The sequence below is a fragment of the Oncorhynchus tshawytscha genome, linkage group LG25, assembly GCF_018296145.1.
Source record: "Oncorhynchus tshawytscha isolate Ot180627B linkage group LG25, Otsh_v2.0, whole genome shotgun sequence".
Lineage (NCBI taxonomy): Eukaryota > Metazoa > Chordata > Actinopteri > Salmoniformes > Salmonidae > Oncorhynchus > Oncorhynchus tshawytscha.
In genome coordinates, this window is record NC_056453.1 from 13,997,369 (window position 1) to 14,011,607 (window position 14,239).

The following is a 14,239-nucleotide window of genomic DNA, read 5'->3' on the forward strand; positions in this document are numbered from 1 at the left end:
CAACACAACATGCATGGGCATCTCGTCATTAAGACCTTTTGGGAATTTTCCTTGACTCCAACCCCATTCGATGCATTGAGATGTGGGGGGAGTAATTATAAAGACTCACAAAAGCTCTGACAAAGGCTTTGAGGCCGATATGTAAAGCTTATTAAAGAGCAGTGATCCTAGCAAGAGCAGTGTGCGTGTTTCTTATTTTTTTTCTCATCATATTCAAGTGTTACCAGGCACCTGCAACAAAGATAGCTCAGATGTGCGAGTGCCTTTCGAATTTTGTATTAACATTGAAATGTTGTGTCTACGTAAACCAAATAACATATAACTTTAAATGAACATGCTTCTCACAGAGAAAACTGAACTAAACTTAATAAATATACTAAGCAACATGTATTCGATGTCTAAACAGATCAAAATAAATCAGTACAACTTGAAATCATCAGCATGCTAATGAAGAAAAGAGTAAAGACTGAATATTTCCCAAATAACATTTACAAAAGAGAAATGTGAACACATTAGGGATGTTGACCAGGGGATGTTTAATTGAGCAACTACAGAATTTACATGAGCCAAGTGATGACTGAGCAATAGCTTTTAACCAATGGAATTTTAAAAGATAATTCTAAAATAAAAATTAGATAACTTTTTGAGTGAATTTTGGAGATAAGTCCAAAGCTTGTTGAATGCATGCACTGAAACAATCAGAACACACCAAACAAAAACAACATTAGGATACTGAAAACAATTACTGAAAACATTTTTAATGGTAGACTCAGCGGCTAATGGGTGGATTTGGCTTTGGAAAAACAGCATCAGCTGTTACAATGTTACCTTGATGTTGCTATGCTTTTCACTGAAACATACATTATATATTTTTTCAGCAAGGAAGCAATGTTTCTGTCTTGTATAAATGCTATATAAACAAACGAGGTAGCTAGTGTAAACTCAGGCTTAGGCTTACTATAGATACCTTTAAATGTGTGGCCAGCTGTTCCTAGAGAGCCACAGTATACAATATTTTTCTCCAGCCAAGCATTAGCACAAGTGATTCAAACTAATCAACTAATTATGATCTTCAATCTAGACTGGGGACTTGATCATTAAGAGCCAGTTATCTACTAAAGTCAGCAAAAAAATAAATGTCCCTTTTTCAGGACCCTGTCTTTCAAAGATAATTCATAAAAATCCAAATAACTTCCCAGATCTTCATTGTAAAGGGTTTAAACACTGTTTCCCATGCTTGTTCAATGAACCATAAACAATTAATGAACATGCACCTGCTCATATGCGTGAACGTGCCTTAGGCATGCTGCAAGGAGGCGTGAGGACTGCAGATGTGGCCAGGGCAACAAATTGCAATGTCCTCCTTGTGAGACGCCTAAGACAGTGCTACAGGGAGACAGGATGGACAGCTGATCGTCCTCGCAGTGGCAGACCACATGTAACAGCACCTGTACATGATCGGTACATCCGAACATCACAACTGTGGGACAGGCACAGGATGGCAACAACAACTGCCCGAGTTACACCAGGAATGCACAATCCCTCCATCAGTGCTCAGACTGTCCGCAATAGGCTGAGAGAAGCTGGACTAAGGGCTTGTAGGCCTGTTGTAAGGCAGGTCCTCACCAGACATCACCGGCAACAACGTTGCCTATGGGCACAAACCCACCGTCGCTGGACCTGACAACACTGGCAGAAAGTGCTCTTCACTGACTAGTCGCAGTTTTGTCTCACCAGGGGTGATTGTCGGATTTACGTTTATCGTCGAAGGAATGAGCGTTACACCGTTACACCTGTACTCTGGAGCGGGATCGATTTCGAGGTGGAGGGTCCGTCATGGTCTGGGGCGGTGTGTCACAGTATCATCGGACTGAGCTTGTTGTTCATTGCAGGCAATCTCTGCCATGGCCAGCGAAGAGCCCGGATCTCAATCCCATTTGTTGGATCGGAGGGTGAGGGCTACGGCCATTCCCCCCAGAAATGTCCAGGAACTTGCAGGTGCCTTGGTGGAAGAGTGGGGTAACATCTCACAGCAAGAACTGGCAAATCTGGTGCAGTCCATGAGGAGGAGATGCACTGCAGTACTTAATGCAGCTGGTGGCCACACCAGATACTGACTGTTACTTTTGACCCCCGCTTTGTTCAGGGACACATTATTCCTGTTATTTCTGTTAGTCACATGTCTGTGGAACTTGTTCAGTTTATGTCTCAGTTGTTGAATCTTGTTATGTTCATACAAATATTTACACATGTTAAGTTTGCTGAAAATAAACGCAGTTGACAGTGAGAGGACGTTTCTTTTTTTGCTGAGTTTAGTTGTCCTGTGTGGCTCAGTTGCTAGAGCATGTCTCTTGCATTGCCAGGGATGTGGGTTTGATTTCCACGGGGGACCAGTATGAAAATGTATGCACTCGATACTGTAAATTGCTCTGGATAAGAGCATCTGCTAAATGTAATATACTAGTTGTCTCTTATTTCTGAATTAGGTGTACTAGGCTTGGGTGGAAGAAATGCAACATAAAATGTATTTATGCCTAGTATGGGAATTCATATTCTTTTCCAAAATTAATTATTGTTAACAAGTTCATGCATGCAAGAAATCTTGACCTTGACCAGGTGCATTGTAACTGATTGCTTCTGGAAAGAAAGGGAGAATTAACAACATGTGATTAAGATGAGCTCGCTACTAGTTTAAAGCAATGAGAGATCTAATTGTTACAAAGAATGAATGTATTCATTTATCAGAATAATACATGCATTTACATAGCGTCCTTTTCAAGCTTGAAGACGATACACTCATTTATCACAAAAAAAAAAGTGTTGAGGGAGTGCACCACTAACATCTTTCCAGGTTGTTGATGCATCCTCCTCACAATGCAGCCTCAACCAACACCACGGGGGGAACGGTATCCATCTGCAAAAGTAAAGTTTTGCTTTGATGTCAAGTTAGCTCATATTGTTGCTACCTTAGCTGTTCTAGCTAACATGCTACTGAACGGTGACACTAGCATATTGACATGCATATTGGTGCTAAGACAGCAAGTTATTCACCTAAAAAATAAGTGTTTAGGCAAATAATTAGTTAGCTAGCTATCACATTAATAGTGAAAAAATAAAGCACTAGCCAAAATGTGTTTCACTCTATCCGATAAAACATGACATTGCTTTTTAATTTTTTTAATTGTTTTATTTGACCCCTTTTTCGTGGTATCCAATTGTTTAGTAGCTACTATCTTGTCTCATCGCTACAACTCTCATACGGGCTCGGGAGAGACGAAGGTTGAAAGTCATGCGTCCTCCGATACACAACCCAACCAAGCTGCACTGCTTCTTAACACAGCACCATCCAACCCGGAAGCCAGCCGCACCAATGTGTCGGAGGAAACACTGTGCACCTGGCAACCTTGGTTAGTGCGCACTGTAGCTAACACAATTTTAAAGTTTCTTAGGATGTTTAATGAATAAGTTAGACACTCAACGGCAGGGGTTGGAACCAACATTATTTCCCAATCGTTTTGTTCCGACTAGCAAAATAAAGTTCTGAACCAGTTCAAACCCCCAAAAAGTTACGGTTTATATTGTTCCTGTTTCTTTTTTAAACTCTGAAATTAATATACACTACCGTTCAAAAGTTTGTGGTCACTTAGAAATGTCCTTGTTTTTTAAAGAAAAGCACGTTTGTTTTCCATTAAAATAACATAAAATTGATTAGAAAGTGTAGACATTGTTAATGTTGCAAATGACTACTGTAGCTGGAAACGGCTGATTTTGGATGGAATATCTACTTAGGCGTACAGAGGCCCATTATCAGCAACCATCACGCCTGTGTTCCAATGGCACATTGTGTTAGCTAATACAAGTTTGTCATTTTAAAAGGCAAATTGATCATAAGCTAACAAGCTTAGCTAGCTAACAAGTTTGAATTAAAATAATAACCAGAATTAAAATAATAACACATCTTAGCTTTTTGTAGATAATAAATCCAATGTGAAACATGATAACTATAGTATCCTTAACTAGCATTGAAAAAGTTAATCCATTATTTTCTAATTAAACATTGCTCTCCCTAATTTCTGAATCACCCCTGTAAACATCAGTAGCTACAGTAGACTATGTATGCTTCAGAAGGAGGGGGAGGGGCAAGTACACCACACATACTGGCAAAGATTTTCAGCTGGCAGGCAGACACTAGAACAAGTTTGAGTGACAGTGAGGGCTTTGCACAGACAGTGAGGGCTTTGCACAGGCACTTTGTTGCGTTTGTTGTGGGACTGAAAAAAAATGCCCATAAAATAACATTATTAACCGATTCCCATGCTTTTAAAATAACGTTTCTGTTCCGGAACAGTATTGATCACTTTAGTTCTCGGTTCTGTTCCTCTAAAAATTGTCCTTATTTTTCAGTTTTTGGTTCTGTTCCCTGAACCGGTTCCAACCCCTGCTCACTGGACAATTTCGGTAGGTAGCTAGGGAGATGGTTTTCCAACTGATTTTCCTTCTCCTGGTCACCAATGATTACTGGTCTTGGAACTCATGTGTTCACCAGAAAAGGCTTCTGGTAAACTGTTTGTCACTAATGGCAATAAATATCGTTGCCACAGGTTTGCCACAGATTCAAATAGAATCTTGAGAGAATTGCTTGCCAGAAAAAAAACTCAAGCGAACTGTTTGCTGGAACAAATACATTTTTGTAGGTCTCCTCTAAAATGTTGTTTTTCAAGGTTTCACGTTTCATGCTTTGTTTCCCAGGTGAAGGGGGTTTAGTGAATTGCGTTACTGAAAAAAAATGGTTCAGTCAGATGAAGACCTGTTGGGTGAGGGATAAAGAAGTAGATTATAATCTCACATTTCCATAAAGCAATCCTTTGTATAGATTATAATTGGAAAACATTTAAACAAGGAAGAGTATGTTGGAATGTCCCTCCCAACATTATTCAATAATTATCAAACAGCAACCTGGTCACTGATTGTTGTAAACTGATAATGCCTGCCCAGATTGTCACCATGAACCTTTACCCTATTGCACATTGCAATATTAGGTCGGAATTGGAAGGAATGGGTGAAATTTTACCAAGGGTTTGAGAGTAACCAAAGATAATAAGTCTAGGCAGTTCTGATCCTCTACTTTCTTGATATGCATAAGTGATCCCAAGGTCCTTTAAGGTCTAGTGAGTGAGTTTAAACCCCTAAACCAGCTGTAGCGGACAGCGTGTGTATACACGTTTGTGTGTGTGTGTGTGTGTGTGTAAGGAAACAGCAGGCTGACGGAGGGCCGCCCTGTGTAGGTCCCCACATGTGCGTTCTCTGGCCAGTGCTGTGGAGGACATGAGGATCAGATGGCCGTCACATTCACACTGAGTGATCTGGGCCTTATCGCCTGACTGGTGCTATTCCTCTGTTTGTACAGGTGCAGCCTCTCTGCAGATTCGGACGTAGGAGCTTGTGGTTCATTACCCCCCAAGCAGGCGTTCTTCCCACACGTCCCAGGCTTTTTACAGCTCTCCCCTCAGCTTCGTGATTACACAATTCATTACGGTTGCATCGCTCCCTCCGACCGCTCAGGTCATCACCATGTCTAGCTGGAAAAGAGTAATTACATAATCGAAGAAACCTCATTGTGTTCTGAGAACATGTGCTGTATACACCAAAATGGTGTGTTGGTGTGTGTGTGCTTGTCAGACTGTGTGTGTGTGTGTGCGTGTATGCACACCATTGTGACTTGTGTGAAATTTGTGTCAGATACACCACTAGGAAACATACATTTTTAAGTTCTGAGACATTTTGAAATATGCAAGATAATCCATTTTTTGTCATGATTTCTCTTCATCTTGATATTTTTCTTCTGTTCCAGATGCATCTCAATTTTTTTTGTGGAGTTTCAGATGCACTTTGGTGGGGACTATTCAGGGACAGCCTGGATCCACAGTCTGGTGGACTGCACCACTATGCTGTGTGGTAAGTCATCATGTTAAATACTGAAGTAATATGGCTACAGGTTAATCTGCCTCACCTAAAGCCCATTCTTGTGGGAAGCTGCTATATACCATCTACTGCTAACAGTCCATATCTGGATAACATGTGTAAAATGCTTGATAATGTATGTGATATCAACAGAGGTATATTTTCTGGGTGATTTAAATATTCATAAAGCTGCCCACTCAAGAAACAACTTCAAACTGTAACCAGTGCCTGCAACCTGGTTCAGGTTATCAGTCAACCTACCAGGGTAGTTACAAACAGCACAGGGATGAAATCATCAATATGTATTAATCACATTTTTACTATTGCTACAGAAATGTGCTTGAAAGCAGTATCCAGATCCATCGGATGTAGTGATCACAATATAGTAGCCATATCTAGGGAAACCAAAGTGCTGGGCCTAATATAGTGTATAAGAGGTCATACAATAAGTTTTGTATTGAGTCCTATGTTGTTGATGTAAAGAATATTTGTCAGTGGTGTGTAATGAGTAGCAAACAGATGCTGCACTTGACACATTTATGAAATTGCTTACCCCTAATAAGCATGCACATTTCCATCAAGAAAATTACTGTAAAAAATTGTTAAATCACAGTGGATTGATGAGAAATGTAAAAATGGTATGGTTGAGAGGTATGAGGCAAAAGTAATGGCAAATTAGTCTGGCTGCACAACCGATTGGCAAACGTACCTCAAATTGAGTAATCAAATTGAGTAATCACTAAACTGAATAAAAAAAAGAAAAAACTACACTGTGAAATAAAGAAATTATAGTTAAGATCTTTGGAGCACCTTCAATTACATTTGGGGGAAAAAAGCTACCTCAGCTCCATCATTCATTGAATCAGATGGCTCATTCATCAGAAATTATGTGATATTGCCATATTGCCACTAACTTGAATGATTTTTTTAATTGGCAAGATTAGCAAACTTAGGCATCACATGCCAGCAACAAATGCTGACACTACACATCCAAGTATATCTGACCAAATTATTTAAGACAAGCACTGTAATTTTGAATTCCATAAAGTGAGTGTGGAAAAGGTGAAAATATTGTTGTCTATCAACAATGACAAGCCACCGGGGTCTGACATCTTGGATGGAAAATTACAGAGGATAAAAGCGGACAAAATTACCACTCCTATTTGCCATATTTTCAATTTAAGCCTACCTAAAAGTGTGTGCCATCAGGCCTGGAGGGAAGCAAAATTCATTCCGCTACTTAAAAATAGTAAAGCCCCATTTACTGGCTCAAATAGACAACCAATCAGCCTGCTACCAACCCTTAGTAAAGTTTTGGGTAAAATTGACCAGATACAATGTTATTTTACAGTAAACAAATTCACAACAGACTTTTATCAAGCTTATAGGGAAGGACATTTAACAAGCACAGCACTATACAAATGGCTAATGATTGGGCGAGAGAAATTGATGATAAAAAGATTGTGGGGGCTGTTTTGTTAGACTTCAGTGCAGCTTTTGACATTATTGATCATGATCTGCTGCTGGAAAAACATAGGTGTTTACATCCCCTGATATATTGTGGATGAAGAGTTACCTGCTAGACTACTGTTCAGTTGGGTGGTCAGGTGCCACAAAGAGGGACTTGGGTTCATTTCAATTGGCTCAGAACAGGGCAGCACGGCTGGCCCTTGGATGTTTTAAAATATATATATTTTTATTTCACCTTTATTTAACCAGGTAGGCAAGTTGAGAACAAGTTCTCATTTACAATTGCGACCTGGCCAAGATAAAGCAAAGCAGTTCGACACATACAACAACACAGAGTTACACATGGAGTAAAACAAACATACAGTCAATAATACATTAGAAAAATAAGTCTATATACAATGTGAGCAAATGAGGTAAGATAAGGGAGGTAAAGGCAAAAAAAGGCAATGGTGGCGAAGTAAATACAATATAGCAAGTAAAACACTGGAATAGTAGATTTGCAGTGGAAGATGTACACAGAGAGCTAACATCAATAATATACACATTAATCTCTCTTGGCTCAAAGTGGAGGATAGATTGACTTCATCACTACTTGTATTTGTGAGAGGTATTGGCATGTTGAAAGCACCGAGTTGTCTGTTTAAACGACTAGCACACAGCTCTGACACGCATGCATAGCCCACAAGACATACCAGCAGAGGTCTCTTCACAGTCCCTAAGTACAGAACAGACTATGAGAGATGCACAGTACTACATAGAGTCATGACTACATGGAACTCTATTCCACATCAGGTAACTGATGTAAGCAGTAGAATCAGATTTAAAAATACACATTATGGAACAATGGGGACTGTGAAACAACACAAACATAGGCACAGGCACATGAATACACACACACACACAATAACATGTGTACACGTGGATTTTGTGTTGTAGATATGTGGTAGTGGAGTAGGAGCCTGAGGATACACACTTAGTGTGTTGTGAAATAATTTATGAATGTATTGTAATGTTTTTAAAATTGTATATATGCCTTAATTTTGCCAGACCCCAGGAAGAGTAGCTTATACCTTAGCAGCAGCTAATGGGGATACATAATACATACAAATGGCCATCAGTCAAGTGCTGCTTCAGCAACAGTGATCTGGCATCACACTTCGGCCTGGCACTGTCTTGGAATGTGTGGTCTAGACAGGTTGCTCAATGCCCAGGGTAGTCATGAAATGGATTTGGCTCATTGGATGTAAACATATAAGCTTTTAAAAGATAGTTAAGGAGAAGTTAAGCCAGTTTAAGATTGAACTAAGACAACTAGGTTTGATATTTTGTACATCATTTTGCTTCCAATTAGGACACATGATGAAGACAATGTCATGTAAATGTGCTTTTTACAATCACACAGCAAAGTTACAGTATGCTTAAGTTGAGAAAGTCACAGGCCGCTGACTGGCAATGTGTCCTTGCAACTCAGCCAACCCATTGGTCAGTTTTTGCTGCTTCTCTTAATTTGGGATGTTCCCTGTTTGACCCCCTTACATAGAACAGAAGTTATGTTTTAGTGTTTTTTAAGTGCGTGGATCTTCTTTGGATCTTCTATAGATCTTTTGGACATGTTGATTGCTCTTAAAATTGCTCTTAAAAAAGTTTTTGGGTTGAATCACAGGATTGTATTTTATTAGCAGGTACACATTAGTGCAGTCGTATTTAAGAATGAAGTACTGAGAACCCCATGTCTGACTAAAGCAGACACCAGAGAGAGGAGTTTGCTTCTTTTCCTGTTGATTTAGCTCTTGAGAGAACAAAGTCAGCAACACACAGAGAACATCTTGAAATACCAAAACAGTGTCACAACACTATGACCCAACAGAGGGAGTTTGTTTATTTCGCTTGCTCCCAGTGAAATTTGACACCACGATAGAGACTGTTTTGAAAAAGCATGTAAAAATAGACCCTTAAACTGACTCATAGCAGACTCAATGCTGACTTAGGTAACATGTTCAGGCAGGTGTATGCCAAGGCAAGTCAGCACGGGTCACAGAGGACTGCTGCGGATCACAAACCTCTCTTCTAGGTTCACATTTTGCAACTCTTTGTCTTGTGTTTACTCACAGTATCAATGGTCCAAAGTGACAAAAAAAGTGGCAAAAGAGAAAAATGTACTTGCATCTATTTATACAAGTTGAAACTAGCAGTGATGTACACTATATGTGACCCGATTCAGGAAACTAGGCGTATGTCGCAAGTCATGACTTCACAGTAGAGCCGTTTGAATGTAAAAAGTATTTTTTTAAATCAAAATGCGTTTTTTGGCAGAAATGCCTTCTCGAACATGTGAACTTTCATGTGCCTTACTATCAAACTTTTATGCCATCTGTAAATACTGTTAAATACTGTAAATATTGTTAAATTACGAGTCTAGTTGGTTTAGCTACAGAAAAAGTCAGTAACCTTCCCGCTAGCCATGATTGGCTGAGATAATGAGTGAGCCGGACATGCCAAGAGATGAGTTTGTATTGGTCTGCCATATAGCCCTTTCCTGTTTCAACATGACAATACCCCTGTGAACAAAGTGAGGTCTATACACAAATGGTTTGTCGAGATTGGTGTGGAAGAACTTGATTGGCCTGCGCAGAGCCCTGACCTCAACTCCATTGAACACCTTTGGGATAAATTGGAATGCCGACTACGAGCCCAGGTCGCGGCAGTAATGTTCCACCATTTAGTGGAAAACTTTCCCAGAAGACTGGAGGCTGTTATAGCAGCAAAGGGGGGACCAACTCCATACTAATGCCCATGATTTTGGAATGAGATGTTCAACAGGCAGGTGTCCAAATATTTTAGTTCATGTAGTGTATCTTATCGGAGCTTAATATTATGCTAAATTGGTGTTCCACCCTTTTTTCCTGTATCTGCATGTTTTATCGTGTTAGGGTGTGAGAAAAGTAAAGAGCTGGTTTGCCCATATTCCCCCTGGGCTACAAATCATTCATACACCGGTCTTTTGGCAACAGTTTGCCAGACATTTGTTTGGATAAAAACAAGTAAGACTCTATGTACTGTGTAGCAGTGATGTACACTATATGTGACCCGATTCAGGAAACTAGGCGTATGTCGCAAGTCACGACTTCACAGTAGAGCCGTTTGAATGTAAAAAGTATTTTTTTAATCAAAATGTGTTTTTGGGCAGAAATGCCTTCTCGAACATGTGAACTTTCATGTGCCTTACTATCAAACTTTTATGCCATCCACAAATACTGTTAAATACTGTAAATATTGTTAAATTACGAGTCTAGTTGGTTTAGCTACAGAAAAAGTCAGTAACCTTCCCGCTAGCCATGATTGGCTGAGATAATGAGTGAGCCGGACATGCCAAGAGATGAGTTTGTATTGGTCTGCCATATAGCCTGCGTCTATTGGAGCTGGTCAGTATGCAGTATGTTTAGATAATCGTGTCGAACGCGGCTTTTCATTTGATTTATTTTTTATTGTGTAGTAAAAACTGCATAAACCTAATGTCAAGTTAAAGTGTACTGTTAGCTAGCTCTGACTGTCGTGAGGTCAGAGCTATTGGATCAACCCTACTTATTGGCCAGAGCGCTCTGAACGCGAAACACTCTGAATTTACGAACGGACAATCTGACAGCACAGTTGCAGTCACCAACGCTCTAGATAACAAAACAGCCTAACCAGCTCTGCTAGGGCGAGGAATGTTCAGTTAGCTGTTCTCTCGCTCTCTTAGATGTCTGGGATTAGCTGGCAAGTTTGTATAGAACTCTTGGCTAAGGCTTAAGAGGGTGTGAACAATGTTGAATGGGTGTAGACAAATGAGGGCTCTCCAATAGAAGTACCAAAACATTGAAAGACGGTTTTCTCAAAAGTGAGTTTACAAGTTGACCAACTTTCAAAGCAGAATTACGTTCCCATTGTTTGCTCAAATGCAGTGTATGATATAGCATTATGTAGCTCTGAGTCTCTACTTTTATCCAATTTAAAAAATCTATTATAATTTTGCTACATAAGACTGAAATCAGTTGGTGAGTTACATATATAGAAAAGGTATGTGGACTCCCCCCTTCAAATGAGTGGATTTGGCTATTTCAGCCACACCCGTTTCTGACAGGTGTATAAAATTGAGCACATAGCCATGCAATCTCCATAGACAAACATTGGCAGTAGAATGGCCTTACTGAAGAGCTCAGGGACTTTCAACGTGGCACCGTCATAGCATGCCACCATTCCAACAAGTCAATTCATCAAATTTCTGGCCTGCTAGAACTTCCCCGGTCAACTGTAAGTGTTGTTATTGTGAAGTCGAAACATCTAAGAGCAACATCTGCTCAGCCGCGAAGTGGTAGGCCACATACGCTCACTGAACAGGTCCTCCGAGCGCTGAAAATCGTGTTTCCTCGACACTCACTATCGTGTTTCCGCGACACTCACTACCGAGTTCCAAACTGCCTCTGGAACAACGTCAGCACAAGAACTGTACGGCGGGAGCTTCATGAAATGGGTTTCCATGGCCAAGTAGCCGCACACAAGCCTACGTTCACCATACGCAATGCCAAGCATCGGCTGGAGTGGTGTAAAGCTCGCCGCAATTGGACTCCGGAGCAGTGGAAACGTGTTCTCTGGAGTGATGAATCACGCTTCACCATCAGGCAGTCCGACGGACAAATCTCGATTTGGTGCATGCCAGGAGAACTGAGGAATGAGGCTGTTTATGGTTAGGGCTAGGCGCCTTAGTTCCAGTGAAGGAAAATCTTAACACCACAGCATATAATGACATTCTAGATGAGTCTGTGCTTCCTATTTTGTGGCAACAGTTTGGGGAAGGCCCTTTCCTGTTTCAACATGACAATACCCCTGTGAACAAAGTGAGGTCTATACACAAATGGTTTGTCGAGATTGGTGTGGAAGAACTTGATTGGCCTGCGCAGAGCCCTGACCTCAACTCCATTGAACACCGTTGGGATAAATTGGAATGCCGACTACGAGCCCAAATCGCGGCAGTAATGTTCCACCATTTAGTGGAAAGCCTTCCCAGAAGACTGGAGGCTGTTATAGCAGCAAAGGGGGGACCAACTCCATACTAATGCCCATGATTTTGGAATGAGATGTTCAACAGGCAGGTGTCCAAATATTTTTGTTCATGTAGTGTATCTTATCGGAGCTTAATATTATGCTAAATTGGCGTTCCACCCTTTTTTCCTGTATCTGCATGTTTTATCGTGTTAGGGTGTGAGAAAAGTAAAGAGCTGGTTTGCCCATATTCCCCCTGGGCTACAAATCATTCATACACCGGTCTTTTGGCAACAGTTTGCCAGACATTTGCTTGGATAAAAACAAGTAAGACACTATGTACTGCTCTAGTGCAATACACAATCCGAAGGGCGTAACTTTTTATGTTGCATATTGGTGGGGGTCAGGGTCAACATGTTTCGGTGTCAACAGCCCTTCTAAGGGGGTCTGGGGGACTGATAGTGCCTTGTAACTCAAATTCTCACCTGATGACCTGTTTGTCCTCTCCCTACATCAACATGGGTGGTGCTCTCGTTCCCTCTACTGTAACGGTTTTGACTTGAGGTTATTGTTTGTAGGGTGCCAGGTAGGTTGTGCCTACCAAAGAAAATATAGATTTCTCCTTTTAGTTTGAGAGGGAATGAGTCCCATCCGGTCCGTCAGGTCTACACCAATACAAAGGACTCATGTAAAAGTCAGTGTGGACATACACTTTTCATAAACTCTTAAAACATTGGAAATAACTTCAAAACACTGTGTTCTTTTGCATTGGTTGTATTACCAAAATACATGATCACACACACATAATAATATAACAATCAATGATCTCTGGTTCCTCAAGAAAAGTCCCGTATCTCAGGCATAAAAAGTCCAGCTCGGTAAAGGAGTTCAGTGAACCCAAGTGACCTTAGTCACACAATGTTTGTCCGTTAATAAACTGTAGCTAAACCCAGTCTCAATCATACAATCACAATATCAAACTCTTTTGCCACACAACCATAAAGAGTATCAAATCTCAGTAGTCTTCAACTACAACTGACCACATAACTCAACACGGTATAAATCACACTCAAACAAATGAAATACCATATGCAAGTAAGTTGTAGTCAGTCGGTCAGTCAGACAATCCAATCAGCCAACAGATCTCCAGCTGAGAAAGGCCATGAAGAAACAGCGGAGACCAACTGAGATGTGAATGGATCCGATCCTGGTGGTTAAACTTGAGACAAGGCTACAAAGCACTCTTTTAAATAGAACAAAACAGAGTAAAAAAGCTTCGGAACTGAGGGTTGAACACATCCTCATTTGCACCACCATCACAACCCCACTTTTGCTTAGCTGATGCTGGCTATTTAATAGGGAATTAAAAGGGGAACCGCCCTATTGGAAGGAGAAGTACTGAGACGGTTCAGACAAATTCAAGGCCGTCACACTACTGCCTGTCTCTGACCCCTGCCATGACAACCAAATGAAATCAGAATGTAGGCAACAACATGTGTTATAGCACTTGGGCTACAGTCGGCAAAGATGGGGAGTTGATGATGACCCGTTTGTCCTCTCCCTGCCTCAGCATGGTCGATGCTCTCTCTCTGTCCACTCTCTCTACTGCCTGCCTTTGACCCCTGCCATAATCATATGACCAAATACCATTATCATATGACAAAAATGTCTGGCCTTAACAATGGGGTTAGCTTATTAACATTAATTACATTAATTAGATTCTGATTTTATTAGATAAATAATTGATTTACTGGCTGGCATTATGTGTACAGTGCATTCGGAACGCATT

The 14,239-nt window shown here is 40.6% G+C and overlaps 1 protein-coding gene and 1 long non-coding RNA gene across 6 annotated transcripts in view; one reads left to right on the forward strand and one right to left on the reverse strand.

Annotated features, from left to right (window-relative positions):
• Nucleotides 1–14,239, forward strand: part of LOC112224271 (monocarboxylate transporter 12-B) — a 32,205-nt gene that overhangs the window by 7,720 nt on the left and 10,246 nt on the right. For 3 of the 5 annotated variants that reach the window (XM_024387730.2, XM_024387731.2, XM_024387729.2), the window contains one exon: nt 5,852–5,955. In XM_024387730.2, coding sequence (XP_024243498.1) covers nt 5,852–5,955 — 104 coding nt within the window. Of the gene's footprint in view, nt 1–5,407; nt 5,590–5,851; nt 5,956–14,239 lie in introns of all 5 variants that reach the window. The other 2 variants (XM_024387732.1, XM_024387733.2) reach the window with 2 other exon arrangements.
• Nucleotides 2,269–13,817, reverse strand: LOC121840780. The gene is made up of 3 exons (XR_006079916.1): nt 13,537–13,817; nt 12,936–13,047; nt 2,269–2,914 (listed from the first exon to the last, which is right to left on the reverse strand). It is a non-coding gene; the product is annotated as an uncharacterized LOC121840780 (long non-coding RNA).